General features: G+C 38.5%; 2 protein-coding genes across 3 annotated transcripts in view; one reads left to right on the forward strand and one right to left on the reverse strand.

Annotated features, from left to right (window-relative positions):
• LOC129749557 (probable nuclear hormone receptor HR38) overlaps positions 1 to 19,599 on the forward strand; it is a 241,904-nt gene that overhangs the window by 96,302 nt on the left and 126,003 nt on the right. Inside the window, exon 1 of one of the 2 annotated variants that reach the window (XM_055744567.1) lies at positions 4,076 to 4,108. The exons of the other annotated variant lie outside the window; for it this stretch is intronic. The gene's annotated coding sequence lies outside the window, so the exon portion shown is untranslated. Of the gene's footprint in view, positions 1 to 4,075; positions 4,109 to 19,599 lie in introns of those variants that run through there. 2 annotated transcript variants of the gene reach the window in all.
• On the reverse strand, positions 8,739 to 9,260 carry LOC129741814 (uncharacterized). Its single transcript, XM_055733604.1, has 2 exons — positions 9,030 to 9,260; positions 8,739 to 8,975 (listed from the first exon to the last, which is right to left on the reverse strand). The coding sequence occupies exons 1-2, from the start codon at positions 9,258 to 9,260 to the stop codon at positions 8,739 to 8,741; spliced, it is 468 nt and encodes a 155-aa protein (XP_055589579.1).

Consider the following 19,599-nt stretch of genomic DNA (forward strand, 5'->3'; position numbering starts at 1 on the left):
CGAAGAATGACTTTTCTTATGTGTTTTTTTTTTCACTGAAAAATCGAACGCAGGCTAATTAAGCCACTGCATGCATCCCAAAATGGAGTTATGGCCATTTTACCCCCAATTTCCCAACATTTTTTAATTAATTCAGAAAAAAAGCTTGTTCGCAAAGAACAATTTTGGAAATGGATACTATCTGGTGTCATTTTATCCAAGAAATCGAATGAATGCTATTTGAGCAATCGCACTCATCGGAAAATAAAGTAATGGCTGCATTACCCTCTATTACTCTACATTTTTCAAATATTTCAATGAAAAGGATGTTCGGACTTGAAAAATTTAAACCAAATAAGACCTATCTTGTTAGTTTTTTTTTTTTTTTTTTTTTTTTTTTGAGAAATCGAATGAAGGCTGTTTAAACCACCGCACGCTTTGTCAAATAAAGTATTATGGCATAAATATTTAAACAATATAAGGGGAATTTAAGGTAAAAATGGCCATAACTCCGTTTTCCGATGCTTGCGGTGGCTCAAATAGTCTTTACTCGATTCACCGGAAAAAATCACACCAGATATGTCTTATTTGATTCATAATTTTCTATTCCAAACATGCATTTTTCTGAACTATTTGAAAAACGTAGGGAGGTAGTGGGTGAAAACAGCCATAGCTCCATTTTACGATGCTTGGGGTGGCTCAAATAGCCCTTATTCGATTTCTCAAAAAAATCACATAAGATTAGTCTCGCTTGGTTCAAATTTATCAATTCCGAACTCACTGTTTTCAGGGGAATCGAGGGTAAAATCAGCAATAACTCCATTTTCAGAAACATTCGGTGGTTTAAACAATCTTCATTCGACTCTTAAAAAAATTACATATTATAAGTTTCATTTGGTTTAACATTTACAAATCCAAACATGCATTTCTGAAATATCTGGAAAAATGAAGAAAGAATTGAAGGTGAAATGGCCATAACTCCATTTTCCGTTGCGTGCGGTGGCTCAAATAGCCTTAATTCATTCCTCAGAAAAAAAATCATATTAGATAGGTTTCATTTGATGCTTGCGAACATGCTTTTTCTGAACTGTACTTAAAATGTTGGGATATGTTGTAGTAAAACAGCCATAACTCCGGTAAGTCCAGTTTTTAAGTCCGATCATGCGTTTATCTGAATAAATTTAATAATGTGGAGGGAATCGGCCATAACTACATTTAACAATGCGTGCGGTAATTAATACAGCCTTCATTCGATTTGTTGAAAAAAATCGCACAAGATAAGTCTCATTTGGTTTAAAATGTTGATGTACGAACTTACTTTTCTCAAAATTAATAGAAAAATATAGGGGTGTCGAGGGTAAAATCAGCTATAACTCAATTTTCGGAAGCGTATGGTAGCCCAAACAATCTTCATTCGATTCTTCAAAAAAAACACACACAAGAAAGGTTGTTTTTGTTAAAAAACAACTATTTCAGGGAAATAAGAGGTTAAAAAGGCCATATATCTCCGTTCGTGTGGCGTTTGAAATTATGTCTTATCGATTCTCACTTTAGGAAAGTATATCTCCATAGATCTGGTTCATGTAGGAGGGGAGATATTGAATTTCTTCGCCGTTTATACACTATTTCCAATTGTGCATTGGTTATAAGGAGAAGGTTTCTTAACAAAAAATTGATATTAAATATTACACATCTATAACATTTAACAAGATATTTTCATCCAGTTGGGGAAAGATGTTTTCTTTAAAATTTGTAAACATATATCAAGTATTTTCTCCAAATTTGGCTCATATGAACACTTTATTTTTACCATTAGAGAATTGATTTAATCAGGCAAACCTAAGTTAGGTTATCTCAAACAAAGAAAAGTTTTTAAATCAATAAATGAAAACTCTTGTAAACCATGATGAATTTGAATTGAGATGGATGTTCTTTGTTAAGCTGTATGTTACTCAGATGATCATGATCGGAGATAATGAAAATGTTCTATTCAATCAAAAATCACGTTCTTACAAACTAAGTAGTACTTTGCCAGTACTACTAGGCGAGGTTAGACTTATCGTTTCCATTTAAGTAACGACTTTTAAAAGTTTTGTAAGCAAATTATTTTATTGATAATAACCTTATAAATCTCTTCAATGATATGATGATTTTAAATTTAATCCCCATGGATCTATGACAGCAGAGATACTGATCGAAAAAATTTAACCGATACACCATACTGCGGAGTGATCCCAAATTTTCAGTCGACAACCTTAATAGCTTTTTAATTTATTTGAAGTAGGTACATTGCAAATGTGTTCTATAAGAAATAAGCTTCAATAGCAATTCGAATTTCAAAATTTGGTCCATCCCATCCATGATTGTGTTTGAATTTTAAGTGCAGTTTTTGGATAATTTAACAACTTCAAGCTAAATTTAAGTCATATAAATTAAATATATACATTTTGCCAAATACATTAAAGGAAGGTTTAGCTTACGATCTTTCAAATGAGATTAAAAGATATACAATATCTCATAAGATGACAGAGATATGGCCGAAACAAATTTGCATGTTTTAGGAGGTGATTTCAACCTTATAGCCGGATTAAAGGGTTTAAGAACCCATAGCATTACCAAAGTTTATAAATCTGTGTTTTTATACGATTCCGCGATGAAGTTAGGAGTTTATTCTGAGTCTATTTCGATGTGAAGATTTGGCAATGCTACTGGGCCGTTAATTTGAAGCGTCTACATATCTCATTCACAGCCAATGCGAATCTCATATATAGCACCAGATGGGAGAGCCCTTCCGAAAATCGCTTTTCCTGCAATGATACTCGAAACCATCGCTCTGTTTCTCAACCCCATTCAACCTGCCGAGCGAGTGCGAAACCAGGAAGCTTACATCGAAAATCAGGTTAACTGTCAACGAAAAACAAGACCTCCATACGCCTCCGTGTCGTCGTCTTCGCCTTCTGGCATAGGCTTTCGAGAGGAAACCTCCCAAGGCCCTATCTGAAGGGGATCGGTCATATCGTAAAAGATGCTCTCGTCGATCTCGACCGATCGGGACCGAGTGATAAGCATCTTTAATTTTCTCATGAATCGCCAAGAGTCAGCGAGCAGACAGCAAAAGCTGCCCCGATGTTTGCTTTTATTATTCATGAAACGAATCATGAATTCGTCGGTCAAGAGGTTGATGTTTTTATAATAGGTTTCATGTATAAACGTACCTACATAAATGGACGCTGGCTGGGGTGCGTGAGTGAGTTCAGAAGTTTGCGAATGGTGAGATGAATGAAATGTCCGGATGCTGTGGGCCTAATGGAGGAAGACCAGGAAGGCTCAAGGGAGAAGCAAGCTAAGCACTTGCGGGCTTGAGATCCTCAATGGCGCGCACGACGGTAGCAACATTAAAGTTTATTTCCAAACCATAATAAAAACAACTTTTAAGTTGTGTTCTTATCGTTTTCCTTTCAATGTTTTTTAAGGAGAAATGTTCATTACGTGGTCGTTAGGTTCAGGCTAATTGTTTTATCACGATCGCCACTGTACTGTGATGTAAGGCAGGGTCGAGTACAACAAACAGAGGGAAAAAAGTCGAAGCGAATGGGATGATACTCAGCGCATTAATTACTTTCTCAGTAACGTCAAATTAAATCCCCGTCTGCTTGAATGAAAATAATTTAAAAAAAAAACAGCCACGGGAGGAAAAAACATTGATTTTTTAACAGATTTGCAGTAAAGATTGGAACCCGTTACAAAACTTGAACGAGAAAGTTAGACTTTCGGCAAAAAGTACATATATATGGAAGATTAAGAGACTCTTCATTCATTCCGAACAAGGCTGTTATATTGACCAATTAGTTTGAAAAGATCCTTCCTAAAAACAGCAAAAATTAAATCGCTATTTGTAATAAAAAGCTTAAAAGCTTAAAGAGCTTAAATTGAAAACAAATAAACAAGTTAGAGATGCATCAAACTGCTAAAGATTTGAGTTTTATTCAAATGAATCTTTTCAAAGAACTAAAACATGTTTTAGAGTAAAATTTAGTAATCTCATTTCAACTGAGTTCTAATTCATTTTTTTCTTCCTTTATTACAGGTAAGCATTTAAAACATAAAGAAGAAAAATATTGTTCAAATGGTAAGATATACATACAAACGTGAATCTAACTTATATTTTCTGTTAATTATCCACCATTAAAAACCGATAAATCAATGCTGCCCGGATGTCCTTCTTTGTTGCCAGCGTCTCTCAAAACAAGCACTGACGAAAAAACAATTAAAAAGAGAAGTTCCCCGAAATTAAATTTCTACTAGACTATGCGACAGAGGGTGCCCGAATTAACCCGACTCGAGGTGCTGACTTTGACCTTACTATGTGAGTTAAAAGTTAAAACCGGGGTTAACACAAATTCAAGTGAAAAATAAAAACTTCATCGGAGGGAAAACTAGAGGAAAAATGAGCATATCATGTTGATAAGTCGACCATAAAAGCTATGGGCTTGAAAATTACAATATTTTCGTCACTTAAGATCAAAGTTGGGTTTTAAAATACATTCCCGTGATAAGGAAAAACAGCTAACGTTTTTATTTAAAATAAAAAATACATACCACAGAAAAATTTCTCATGAAAATTTATTAAAAAGAAAAGTATTTTAAAAGTATAATTCAAATCTTGTTCCTTCTTCTGAACTTGTTTTTAATCCAGCTACTGGTAGAAACAAAGCAGCAGGTGTTGTTGAATGGTAGAAACGCCTAGCAATATTTCACCAGAGTATGAATATTGAATGTTAAGCTATAAACACGCAAAAAAAGGTAGATAAATGTCACCTACTTTCCCAGCCAGTCGAGAATCAATATCTCAGACTTCTCAGATAAAAAGGTCAAATAGAAATTCATATTCCTATCCCTTCATATCCCATAATTATTAGTTATGCAAGACACAAAACGGTGCTGCCAAAATCAACGGGGACAATCTAGGAAGAGGTTTGTCCGATATATTTGTTCCACAATCGTCGCCCGATGATATGATGATGGTGTTGATCTTTCCAAATCGCTTTTAATTATTCCCAAATGGCAGCGCGCAAGTGACGTGCTACTAATCCGTCACTAAATTACGTTGACCTTTTTGCAGCAAACGGGGGACTGCTACGGATCACCTGGTAAAAGTCCTAGTTTTTATATAGTCCGAGCGCGACTATTTACTTCTTGCGGGTTTTCGCCGATTATTGTGTATAGAAAATTCGATTCGGTAGTGGCTGCATTTTGCTCTCGAAAGGTCATCAAAACCAAATTACGACAATCGATGCAACTATTTCGTCGGATGACAAATTTTCGTTCGAGTGATGGATATCGTTCAAATCAACGCGCCTGCCGTCCGAATTTATCCGCGGTGGCCTCAATTCATGCGCGTGGATTACAGCTTTCTGAAATGGACTCGGCAAGTCCTAGCCGGGCACCACTAAATTTGGCGCTGACCTTTCCGCACGGTGACAGTTCTTCAACCATAGATCATTGGGCCTCTGAATTTTGGCAAACTGGTGATTGAAGTCATTATGATACCTGAACATTACCGGGTATGTGGCGATACCGTGTCTTGTGTCTTTAAAAAAAAAAAAAAACAAGAATCAAACGACTGTGTCCCCGCCTATTTTGGCTACGTCCTTACCGGATCATCATATACGACAAGCAATTAACTTCGAGTGCTGAGGCTGCTTGATATGATTAGAGCGGCCTGTCCCCATTCGACTCGAGAATAGTTCAGCTCCAGCTACCTTTTATCTAATGAAAGGAGAGCGGAAATTCTGAATTTTAAAGCGTACCTTAAGTACGTCAAAATGGGTGCGTAAAACGAGAAATGATTTATTGATCGCGGTGTCAAGAGGAAACGAAAGTTTCTGTTCATGAGCGCAGGCGAAAACGAACCGACAAAAATATGAAAAATAACCCACAAAAATAATAAAATCGAATTCCCCCCAAAAAACGACCCGTAGGTGTGAAGGAATAAAGGCTGTTTGAGATAGCAGTTAATGGCTTCATTTAGTCGCCAGCCAGGAAAAACGTTGAGCGAGGGGCCGGTTGTTGTCGTTTTGGAGGAACCCAGCCGAACCATTTATAACTGGAATCTCGTTTGTCGGCCATAATCTTAATGGTCCGCCGGACAAAGTGCATTATTTTTGTGAATGAATGAAATTGACCTGGACAAATTGGTTTGGCATGCGCTTGCGTGGCTCTTGCAAGTCACAGCGAGCGGCCGGCAAATGGGATAATAAAATAAAATTATGAATGCGTTCCGGTGCATTACCGGACTCGGTAGGGCCGTGGCTGATTTGCTGTGAAGTTGACGCGTTTAAACGTCTCGGGAGATTCGCGACTATATGGGTTAGAGAGTCAGGTTTGACTCAGGAAGAAGCGTTGAGGAAAGTGTGTTGTTATCTGCGAGCGTTTCGGAGAACGGAACTTATCTTATAAACAAAAATAAACTCTAACCCAAAATTTTTGACTTGTCAGTCCATAATGGAAAAGTAATGCTCACTTGACGTATTCCTAAATTTTAATCTTTATGGAGGATGCTTTCTAGTACAACTCACAACTCGTTATCATCTAACTAAAATATTGCTTCGGAGCCTAAAATTGAGGTACTGGCGTTTAAAGAACAGTTTATTTGATAAGTTTCTTGAAAATTTTTAATGGCTTTCGTTAGTAGAATTTTGAAGCGCCAACTGGAATAAGTCGTTCAATATAGACCACTAGCTGACCCGGTGTGGTTTGCAACTCCTTCCAATAATGATTTTAATATGAAATTCTGTTTACTTAGAACTGTAGTTTAAAATTATTTTAAATGAAGTTGTGATGAATCTCATCACTTCTAGTCATTCGGAGATGATGGTTTTTTTAGTTGGTAACCACAGGTGGTAAATCCTGGTTTACGGATTGAATTCCAAGGCATGGCGAGACACCGCACAGACCCCTTAGTTTGCTACTCTGGGTCAATGGGTACAGGCCTAGTTCCAACCGAATCGTTTAGCAGATTATCCTTTAATAGAGGGAGGTCTATTCGCGTTAGTGCGCTTCAAGGCAATACTCATAGACGAGACCACTTTCTGCAACACCTCTCATCCTTACGTCTCGGAGTCTGAACTCTCCTCTAACGACTTGAGAACCGACATCTCCTCGCAATGACTGGAGGTTCTCACATAAACCTCTCCTCTTCGCGACTCGAGGCCTGATCTTTTCTCTTACCACTCGAGATCCAGCCTTCGCATCAACTCGAGGTTGACGTACATATACTTCTCCTCTGAACGACTCATGGCCCGATCTCTCCTCTATCGACTCGAGAACTGACCTCTCCTCGTAATGAATCGAGGTTCCCCTCCTCTGGTTGATTAAAGGCATTATCTCTCCTCTTGCGACTCGAGACCCGACCTTTTATCGTAAAGACTCGGGGTTGACCACACAAACCTCTCCTCCTAAAGACTCTAGGCCTGACCTCTCCTCTAAGGACTCAAAGCCCGACCTCTTATCCCCAGGATTCGAGGTTTGCAACCTTTATGCCCGTCGTGTGTCGATCGAGAGCAGCTTATCCCAGACTCGCGCCGTTCGCGCCTGTCAAAGCACATGCGCGGGACTTAACGCAACTACTTGGGTGATTCCCGACGAAGACGTCATCCTACTCCGAATCAAATGGCTCACCCGGCGTCGAGCGCCACTCTTCCCGTGTGTATTCCTCGATCGTGGAATAACCCTTTCCCAACGATATTTACTGCGATGAAGGTTAAGTCAAGTATCCACGGCGTCCGCTACGCAGAAGATGTTTCCTTATCTTTGTAGCTTCAAACCGTGGGGTCAAACGCACTCTACTATTCCCACGTCGATGGGGTCAGTCTACTCCGACCGTTGTCCGGTCTTCTTATATCCCTTTGGCTGGCAACGCTGGGATTTTTGGCCCGCGGCATTTTCTGCCCATCGCCTGCCAGGTCCAGAACAGCTTGTCCTGGACTCACGCCTGTCACGGCACATATTCGGGACTTTGAACGCTTCGAGTCGGATGTTTCCCCACAGTGACGACATCCTACACCGATCCAAGAGGCTCCCCCGGCATCGAGAACCCCTCTACCCGTGGGTATCCCCCGACAGTGGTTTACCCCTTTCGTACGAGGTCCTCTACGAGGAAAACATTGTCTTATCCCCGCAGTTTCTCCCGTAGGAAGCGGCACTACTCGGATACTCCCCGGCGGTGGGGTATCCTATAGACGTTCGCGGCGCACTCTTGACCTCCACTACGCAGAAGATGATGTCTGATCGTTGTAGTTTCGATTAAGGGACCGAACGCACACTACTCGGATGCTCCCCGGCGATGGAGACATCCTACAACGTTCGCGAACTGACGTTGACTTCAGCTCCTCTGCAGGGCAGTCATGATCCGGGTAAACCCATCGCTGACCGTATGTCAAAGTGTTGGAATCCGTACACATCTTCTGCACCACGTTGTCTGCTGACATGTTGGACCCACAGGCGGCAAGCATGTTAGTGCGTACCCCTTCGAACCTCGGACAGTTGAACACTACGTACTCTGGTGTCTCGATTATGTCACCGCAGGTTGGGCAGAATGGTGAGGCCACGTGTCCAAACCGGTGGTGGTACTGCATAAAGCACCCGTGACCAGTGAAGAACTGTGACATGCAGAAATCCACCTCTCCATGTCTCCGATCCATCCAAAGTCCGACGTTAGGGGTCAAACGATGGGTCCATCGGCCACGTTTCGAGCTGTCTCACTGGTGCTGCCAGCTGGACATCGAGGCCTCTCTGACATGTTTCCGCACATTGGGCATGTGCCTGTACTCGTAGCAGAAGATATCTTCCTCTAGCAAGACCGAGATGGGCACGAACACCGCCATAATATCAGTAGCTATCGAGGACACCGTTCGGAATGCGCTGATTACTCGCAGCCGCTGAACACTGCAGAGCTTTTGCAGGTTACACTGCCTGCTCAAGGCTGCTGCTCCGTACTGCAGAATGGACGAGGTCACACTCACCAGGACCCTCCTTCTGAGTTGTTCGACATGGCCCGCAAGAGGGCTGCCGTCGCCATTGCCGCTCTTTTGCAGGCGTAATCGAAATGGCTCGTAATACTCAGCCAATTTTATCATCACTCCCAAGTGCTTGTTCGCACGCTTGAAGTAGATTGCGTACGGTGGTCCAGCTGGAATCGTCCCTGTTTGTGCTGATATCAGGTTTGTGATCAGCAACACCTCGGTTTTGTGGTGAGCCAGACGCAAGCTCCTGGAGCGCATCCAACATTCCACTTGCTCGATTGATACTGTGTCGAGTAGCTGGACTTTCTCTGTCTGTTGGCCCGATGCCAAGAGAACCACGTCGTCGGCGAATCCCACAAGTCTCACTTCCGTGAGGAAATGCAGTCTCAGTAGCTCGTTGTAAACGATGTTCCAAAATACCAGTCCAAGTATCGATCCTTGTGGAACCCCTGCCGAGACACTCACTGTTTCCAGTCCTTCACTGGTAATGCCTCACATACACATTCTGTAGTTGGCGATTACGGGATTAACACTCCACCATCCTACAAATATATGAAGGCGTTTTTCACGTCAAGGGTGACCACTGCGAAAAATCGGTCTCCTCTCTTCTTCTTAAGTCTGGTTTCGTCTGCCCTCTCGATAACACGTCGAATGACATCCACCGTACTGCGGCCTTTCCGAAAACCAAACTGTTTATCGGATAGCCCGTTCACACCTTCGGTGTAGAGCTATATCTTGCTCTGGAGCACCTTCTCTAGCACCTTTCTAGCAGTATCCAGCAGACATATTGGGCGATAAGCTGATGGGTCACCTGCTGGTTTACCCGGTTTCGGCAGGAGCACCAATCGCTGTCGCTCCCACACGTCTGGGAAGACCATACAATTTCGGGATGTTCCATGAGCGCGACCTTCACTGCAACGTTAGGGATGTCATCCAACCCGGAGCTTTGTTCAGCTGGAGGGACTTAGCAATGTCCCGTAGACCCTCCAGCGAAATCGTCACGCGTGTCCCAGTCATAAGAGACCTTCGTCCACGGAACTTCTTCGAGCTGTGGGAACAGCTCTTTGACGATTTAGCGCAGTTTGTTCTGACACGATTCCTGTGGCGCATCTTCGCTCCGCGTCTTGGCCATGACAATCTTGTAAGCGTCGCCCCAGGGGTTGTCGTTGGCGTCCTCGCAGAGTTGCCTGAATCGTGCCTTCTTGCTCGCTTTGATTGACCTGCAGAGGGCAGACCTCGCAATTTCGAAGGGCACTCTTCGCTCAGCTCTCGCTGACGGGGACCTCGCTCTTTGCATATGTCGCTTAGCCCGTAGGCAGCTAGTCCGTGATTTCCGTCGTCGACCAGTAGACGGGTTGCCAAGTGTCTTTCCGCATGGCCCTCCTTGTCATCGCAGCGTCACATGCGCGTGCGAGTACCCTTGTCAGGTTTTCCGCGGACAGGTTTTCCAAGTTCCGCTACCAATTTAACACTTCGACAAAGACGTTCCGGTCGAATTGTGTCGTCTTCCAGAGGCGTGCTCCTGTTGTCGTACCTCTTCTACCTGCCCGCGTACTTGTGCCCACACGATAACGAATCGCGAAGTGATCGCTATCGGTGAATGCATCGCTTACCCTCCAGTCGCTGGTGCAGCCTGGACTATTGAAGATGACGTCAATGATGGAGTCGCTTTGATTCCTGTGGTGATCCTTGTATTGCCTAAATTCCCCAGGTCTACGCCGCAACTGGAAGTTTCACGAACGAACCTGTGTCCCGTAATTGGGATCCCTTATCGCATCCTCACCAAAATCTGGTCCGTTTCGGAACTTACACAGATCCTTGAGCGCTTCCTTGACCTCAACATCTGTGGCTATTTCTTCCAGGTTCTTAACCTGGACAGTAAACGTGGTGCTTAGGGCACGGATTTCCGCCGCCTCGCCAACTTTTTTCTGAATAAACGCACATGAATTTACTCCGCGCTTTTCACCGTTGAGCCACGTTGGAGTCCGAGAATCGCTCGTCCTCATCTGGCGAAGGACATTAGAGTAGGTACCTTCCGGTGCCTTCACCACCAACGCCTCCCCCTTGTCCCTGACCCGGTTAGGTTTGGGCTTGGGCTTGGGTTTGGCTTTGGCCTTCGTTCGTTTACAAGGACTTTCATTAGAGGGAGGGGGGGGGGTGTTAATTCTCTCGGCCGTTCATCTGCAGTAATGCAGACACGTTTCCACTCGGCATCACGGGGAGGTCTAACCGGGGAACTGAAATGAAGGGAGAAAATTCGTCAATGATCAATTTGTGGCAATTTGTTAGAGAAAATTAGAAGGTTTGAGCTCAAATAAGAGAAACCAGTGCTCAGAAAGAGTGAAAATGTGCAAATTGTTGCAAATTGTTGCAATTTGTGAAGCAGTTGTGGAATTTTGATCATTACCACTCCAAATGCAAAGAATTCTCTCTTGATTTCAATCCCTTTGGTGAAACTACTTCACAAAGAAAATAATAGTGAAAACGCCTCAATATATACCAGTTGTGGACAAAAGAAGATGTCCTGACAATTTCTCAGCCGAGAATATACCCAGAAAGAAAGTTGATATACTTTTAAAAAAATTGATAACATGAAAAAAATGAGCTTAAATATAATCAAGATTGATATTAAGTCCACTCAAATTCTTTTGACTTTCAAGGCATCATGTTTATTGTTTTCAAGAATATGTCAAAATTATAATGGTATGGTTTAAAAAACACTCAAGAAAATCTGTATTTCAATAACTGATTTGAATATAAGAATAATTCGTGATTCGACCACTTTTTCGATTTTATCTTCCAAAAAAAAGAAAGTTATTTGTTTCAAAACGAATTCCACGAGCAAAATCCGAAGTGTGGAAACTGGGATTTTTTATCTTTCGTATTCGTTTTTTAAGTATTTTAAGAAAAATAATTTTATTTTCGGATTCAGTTAAATTAAAATTGTATGCAATTATGATGTCCAGTTTATTCCTATAAATTGGGGTTTTGCATTATTTTTCATTCTTTCTCCCTTTCCCTCTTTTTCGTGATTTTTCAATGAAGATCCAAAATTTTCAATATTCTGTGGCTTTTAAAAGCCGAAGTTCGTCTGCCCCTCACGAGTATAAAAATCCACTGATCTCAGTTTCGTTTCTCTCTGTGCTTTTAACTTTTTTCCGAAATCCTCTATTCCAATGCAGACGATCTTGATTGTTGTCCGAAGCTAGTGCAAGAATAAAGACACTACAGTGGGAGAAGGAGCTCTTTAACTTTTTTTGACGGTTGCCATGTAATAAAAAAAATTAACGATACTAAGAATCCTTACTCTTTTTGGTATTACAACGAAGATTTGCATCTTCAATCAACTGATACTATACTTTTTCCAAGGTGAATACTTACCTTGGATTTCCTTAAACAAATTGTTTTCAATTTCCCTTAAACACATATATGTATCAACCAAACTTTCAATCCATCTTCAAGCTAGACTAAGGAGACCTGTCACCCATCGATCCGATAATTGTCGGACAAGCTCTAAACAAATGTCCGTTCGCCTAGGAAATAACGAAGTCCTAGAGTCCTAGTGCCCAGTTCAAAATCCTACCATGCACCGCTGCTGATAGGCTCAAAGAAAGATTCAAACCAACTGCCGACACACCAACTTACTCAGGGGGGCAGAACTAAAATGCATAAAAACGTTCGATAGCAAATTGCACCGATCATAATTCACCATCACTTTACAAGAAGGGTTTTCTCTTCATCAAACGAAAGCAAATAAGCGCCTTCATGGAGCCTCCATTGAGAAAACCCCGAGCCGCACCAATATCTCAGCAGATCACCGGTCCATAAATCCATAACGTTCAAACGCACCCGAGAATCAAACTTTTGAGGTAACGGATCCTCCTTTTCTGCAGTTTAAAATGCGGTTGTCGCCATCAGCAACTGGTTCTTCGAGTTGTTGTTTGTAGGCGAAGCAAAGATACGTTTCATTATTCTCTGTTTGGCATCAAATTGTGCGTGGGATGATGCCGCACGTAAATCCATTGACCCAGAACAGAAAGATAACAACAGGGCTAGTTGAATGAGGAGGGCTAGTCAAGTATCCATCAACGCGGTGCTATATTCCCCATTAGAAGATCATCAGTCACCGGAGAGTAGCGACTTCAAGGGGTTTCGAAGATTGCAATCCTTAAGTTAGTTGCCGAACATGTTCCGCGTTGCAGTTGTAAACTTTCAATGAATGAATGGGATCCCTGATTGATCTGCTTGCATTCACCGAAGACATGTTGCATGTATGAAAGAAGCAACTACTGACGGAAAAAAGATCAGCGTTCGTGCTGCCGGAATGGCTGCCGGCAGGCGGACAATCGCTACGACGAACATCATAAATCCCGTGATAGAAACTGTCTCATTATGGCGATTATGGAGAATGATTAAGCGAATGGGCCCTTTCCATGCAGCTATTTAGTTGGGCGGTAAACTGCAAACCTTGTTATTAACTTTTTAAGAATACAAAATCCTTCGTCTTCCGGATGCGGCTTAAACAGGAAGGACTCACAAAAAATTACTTTTTAGAAAAAATCTAACCCATCATTTTTTTTTTTTTTTTGATTGAATGGCTGCACCGAACGGCCATTTAATTCGAAAAAAACAATCAACGAAACCTGGCAATGGAATCAAATTTCATTTCCACACCTTGAGTCCACGGGGCCAAGCCGCTCGATCAAAGTCGTCATCGTAAAGCCATCAATCGTTATCAATTAGATCAGAACAGATTTACAAACCAATCGATCCGATTGGATTTGTTATTGCTGTCGGTTTGATTCGAAGTGCGCGCGGAAGACGCAAATTGATTGACGGCAGTTTCCGAGAATTTTATTGCCCGTCCGTCGTCGTTGAGACGCACAGGTGTTTCTCTTGAAAATGGGACCCATCCTGGGTCGCGCAATGTTGGGGTTCTCAATTTCCAGAAACGAGAAAAAGATTCGATTTCATTCAGTTTAAAGGGGAACCTTCGAAGAAAACACGCACACACATTAGGGCAGACACAGTTGATAGCGAAACTATCTTCAATCTTTCAACGATGGGATTCGTAAAGTGTCTTGATAAATCGATTGATGATCTGCATCGATGATCGGTGAATGATTTGCATTGTTGCATTGAATTTCGATGCACTGTCGTTGTGGTTTATTGGGCTCGAAATTGCTTGGGGGACCATTGAATTGGAAAAGTCAACTCTGGATGGGGGAACTGTTTGGTGCATGGATTTTACTTTCAAATTTATTCAAAACAAGGAAGCTCATAATCCCAGAGAAAATCAGAGTCGTATTGAAAAAAATTTGAACACGTTTTATGAATTATTATAATTGACTAAAGGTCAATTATTTTCAAACTGTTTTCATCCTCCAGTTTGGAATTCGTTTGATCTGAATGTTAGAGCTCAAAATATTAAATTTTTAAGCACAAATAAACATAAGTTCGACATTTAGAAAGAATAAAAGCAGGATGAGCTCCTTAAGGTTACGCTTGGTTTAAGAATAAAAATTAAATAAAAGTTAGTGGGAGGGGGCAGGCCCGTGCGAAGGATCCGGTCATGGGGGGGGGGGGTTTTCAAAATTCAAAATTCAAAATTCAAAATCAAGATTTTTAAAGTTTTGAATCATTGATCTTTCCGGTAAGTCATGATGTTCCTTATTTTGAGCTAGACATTTGTTAAGAAATAAATACTAAGCAATCTATCATCAATATTTCGATTAATAATTTTGAATTAAACTAGAGTTTAAAGCTTCGGACATAAGAAGAATAGAAATAAAATTCATCAATTTTAACCCAGATTTAAAAAGAAACTAAATCAGAATTCTAAGATACATTTCAGACCAGATAAAAGAATAGGTAGTCATGTTTTAAAATTGTTCAGCAAAACTAAAATAATTGTTGTTTATTAATCGTCGAAATTAACATTTATTTTTTTGCATTTTCAATTGAAGATTTTATTGAAAAATTCCGCTGTAATATTTCAAATTTGAAGATATATTAAATAACTATTTTAATTGTGAAATCTTGATTAAGAAAAAAATCCATTTTGAACTTGAGAAAATTTATTTTAAATACACACCTACTTGATGATTAAATTAATTTTACTAAGAAGAAGAATATCAAATTAACTTCAACAATATCAGTGATCAAAATCAGAGATAACATCATTTTTTGTTTCGTCTAGTTATCAACCTAAAGACTGAAATAGTTCATTTCTGAAGTTCACAATTATTACTTCGTATATTTATAAAACATCATGTTCAGCTCATCATTGAAAGCTTCTATTGCAACAGTATAGTTTAGGAAATGGTTGATTTCTTGAATGATCAATAAGAAATTTTTTAAAATAAAAACAAAAAAAATAAGTTTTGTCGTAAATATTAAAGCTCAAATCTTTTACTTATTTAATAAATGATGTGCATCAAAATTTAGCTTTTAAGTAGGTTATTCGAAAAAAATCAATTCTTTTCTTAATTTTAAAAATCATTAAAGATTAATAAAGATTATTCAAAGTAATAAAAATAAGTAAAACCTTTATAAATTTTCAAGCGCAAGTTTAATAGTTTGAAATTTCAAGCTTTGAATATTTTGTAGCCGTCAATTGAAATACAGGGTCCTAGAAAGGACAAAAGGTAGAAACTATGTTTTTCTTTTAAAAAATAAGATTATTAAGCTTATTATGTTTTCAAAACACAAAAATTCAGTATTGATAAACAATGAGAAATTTATTAAAACTATTCAAAAAAAAACTAGAAATGTTTGACTATAAAAATCGGTAAATTCATGTAAAAATTTCAAATAGTAAAAATATTAAAATTCGGTTGATGGTGCATGATTTAAACAAGTTAAATTCTACAGTTTTTATTTACTTGAAACAAATCGTTACAAGCAAATCCGACTCTAGTGAAGAAATTTAAAATAGAAAAGATGTTATTTAATTTTACAAATTTGTTTAAACCTGCATTTGTTTTCGCTTAAAAATATCTGAAATAAAATTTGATTTAAATGAATTAAAGTGAACAAGTAGAAGACTGATATAACTTTATCGCCGAAACCAAAATTAGTAGCGATCTAGGGGAAAGTGAATAATTGATTTGAAGCCTTTTTTAAATTTTTTGTTATGTTTTAAAATTTTGTCAAAAAAAAAAATCTAGAAAAAATGATTTTCAGCTATTTTTAAAAGTGATTCAAAAAAATAAAGCTCTTAGACAAAAACCTTATATATAGGGCACTAGAATTATTCGAAATCATCTCTTAAATTCTTTGCACCAGGAAAAAATGTCAAAGGCCTTGAGTAATTTGTCAAAAACTTTTTGGATATGGAGTTTAGGATTCAAAAGAATTAGAAACACAACAAACAATTGATGCTGAACTTGGTTTTTGAGAAATATTTCATATCAGCAAAAAAATTGGAATGACTTTTATTCTTTTCTACAATCAAAATAGTTAGATATAAAGTCATCGATACTAGGATTTTGTATTTATTCAGCTAAATCTGTTGATTATCGTAAGTGTTCAACACCTTTCACATGGCTACCAACTTGTGATGTGTAAAATTGGTATTCTATGAATGAATTTTGGAGGGCAAACGGTTGGTTTCAAATTTTTAACTCCTTAGTAAAAATCCATTTTAAACACGAGTTAGGGATTCTACGTGTCAAGATTTGAGTTTCAATACAAAATGTATTAACTGAATTACAAATCGATATGTATAATTGATTGGTTTCAATTCGTGAACGTCATAAAGAGCTGTGAAATGAAATGTCTTAGGCTTAGAGAGTGATTTAAAACGAAATTCCGCCGGAGCCGCGAGCCGAATTCCGGACATGTTTGTTAACACTTGTTTTCAAACACCTTTTAAGATCAAGTGATTTCCCGCTAAATTAATTTCTTGTACTGAAAATTTTACTTGGAAAAAAACTCCATGGGGGGGGTTAAACCCCTAAACCCCCCCCCCCCCCGTTGCACGGCCTTGGGAGGGGGCCTACCAAACAAAAGACAAATGTTTACATAACTCGAGAATCGATCAAGCAAATGGTACAAAATTTGGCATGGGAGGGTATTTAAGTACGAAAAATATGACAATGATAATTTAAGACCCCTCCTTTTTTACAGAAGGGAGATCAGAAGGGGGAGGGAAAAACTCCTACAATTTTTAACATAACTCAAAAACTAATTAAGCAAATGGAACCAAATTTGGCAAGGAATGGTATGAGAGTTCGAGAAATGGGTCTATGAATATTTGGTACCCCTCTTTTCTTCCAGTGGGGAGTTAGGAAGAGGGGATGGGGCTCCCTTATATTTTTTTACATATCTGAATAAATGGCACCAAATTTGGCAAGGGAGAGTATTTAGCTTCAAAAAATCTATTTATGATAATTTGAGACCTCTCTCTCTTTCAAATGGAGAAATAAAAAAGCGGAAGAGGGGTTTCCATACAATTTTGTATATAACTTAAGAAAAAATCAAGCAAATGGAACCAAATTAGGCATGAGAGGATAAAAGGGTACGATAAACGTTTCCCTGAATATTTGGTACTCCTCCTTCCTTCCAGTGGGTGTGTGAAAGGAGAAGGGAGGAATGCTCCTTTACAATTAATGATTATTTTTGGTGATCTGAAGTTTATAAGTTTTAAAATGTGTAAGTTTAAAGTGAAATCAATCATTGATAATTGATTAATTAACAAATTTACATTTAAGCAAAAATCTGATTCCGAATTTGTTTATTATTCATTCAATTGAGAAAAAAATATTTTGCTGATGATAATTGAAAAAAGTAAAATTCAACAGTTCTTACAAATTTGGATAGAAATCATTACAAGTATTTCTGACATTACTGCAGAAACTAAAAAAAGTGATTAAATTTATACAATTTATAATTGAAATTTGTTATTTAAAATTGTTTTGTTTTTGCTTTAAATTTTATTTAAAAAAAACTGCAGGAATTTCATTTAATATTATAGCTTAATTTTTAAAGTTATTTCATTAACAAATCTAATAGAAAAATTGCATATTTAAATTCAAGGCACCAAATGAATCAAAATTTGCTTTCATTTTTTTGCACCTCGGAAGAATGTTAAATTTTTGGCCTTGTGTAATTTATCAAAACCTTTTTGAAAGTTATGTTGAGCATTCAAAAAATAAGAAACACAGAATAAAATTCAGCCTGAAATTAATTTTTTTGAAGAATATTTCATTTCAGCATAATATTTGTAATGTCATAAACGATTTTTTGTAGATCAAAATTATAAGTATCAAATAAGAGAATACCAGGTGTTAGATTTTTGTTTTGCTAATTCTGATGATCATCGTTAGTGGTTACATGGCCTTTAACTTGATGATGTATAAAATAAGTATTCGATGAATTAATTTTGAAGAAATAGTTGGTTTTAAACTCTAAACTTGTTTAGTTACAATTCTTAATCAAAACCCATTCTAAAGACGAGGTTGGTTTTTGTAAGCACACCTAAAATAATCCGCACGTCGTGGCTACGTGAAAAACTACATAATTTTTATCCAATTGATTTTCACGTAGTTTCGACTTATATGTCAGGTGAACGCACCTCAATAATAATTTGTACTTTATGAAATTCAGCTACTACTTACGTTAATTTCAAATGAGTTCGATACGATGTGAAGATGAAGAATACATAAAGCTTAGTTCTTTAAGAAATGGGACACTTTCTTTTGCTAATATCTCGTTTACTAGTTATCGGACACTCAAAATTTTGACAGCATTTGGTTGCTTGTAGAAAGTACTATCAGGGCTATTTTTTCCAAAATTTAAAATTTACGCGTTTTTGAGATATTTACGATGCAAGAGAAAAAGACAAAAATAAATTTCCACAGTTTCCTTCAAAATCCACCATTATAGAATTGATACCTGAATAAACCGTTGATTATTCAATGAATTACTGTGTGTGATTGGTAGAAAAGTATGCACTGTCAAAAATGTCCAAAAAGTTCAAATCAAGCATTGGAGTGAAGCTCATGATCGGCAACTACGGTTAAGGGTCATCAGGAAAGTCAAGTCTCATACCAGCATTTTTAATTTTATAATAAGCGAAAAACTAAGGGTAGATCGTTGAAATGTTTGAATTTTTTTTTCTCCGATAAGCTGAAAGTGTTGTCTAGTAATGAGTCATTAAAACCTTACCCCAAACAACAATTTTTTGCTAGTTCCAGAGCTCGTAAGCTGTATAACCGGTACCGAGGCTATGGGACAGATGATTTCTGATAAACGGCAAAACTTATGAAATACCCTGTTTTAAACAAATTCCAGCGTTTGAATCCTATACCATGTCTGCTCGTAGCAAGGTCCCAAGTATAATAAAATATTTATTTGCTGGTTATTTTGTATAAAATATAATGATTTGCATAAAATTCCGCTCCTGTGGGAAAAAACAACAATTTTAAAAACGAAAACTTTGATTTTCGCTCTTTTTAAAAGCCTAAAAAGAGTAATCTTGTATGTACCCTTCGCAACCTACGATCTATACTAACCGATTATACTTCAAGTTCAACCTAATGATGGTTTTATTTCGTTATTGTCAGATTTTGCCAGCGGAAATGCCATTAAAAAC

The sequence above is a fragment of the Uranotaenia lowii genome, chromosome 2 (assembly GCF_029784155.1).
Source record: "Uranotaenia lowii strain MFRU-FL chromosome 2, ASM2978415v1, whole genome shotgun sequence".
In the NCBI taxonomy this organism is placed as follows: domain Eukaryota; kingdom Metazoa; phylum Arthropoda; class Insecta; order Diptera; family Culicidae; genus Uranotaenia; species Uranotaenia lowii.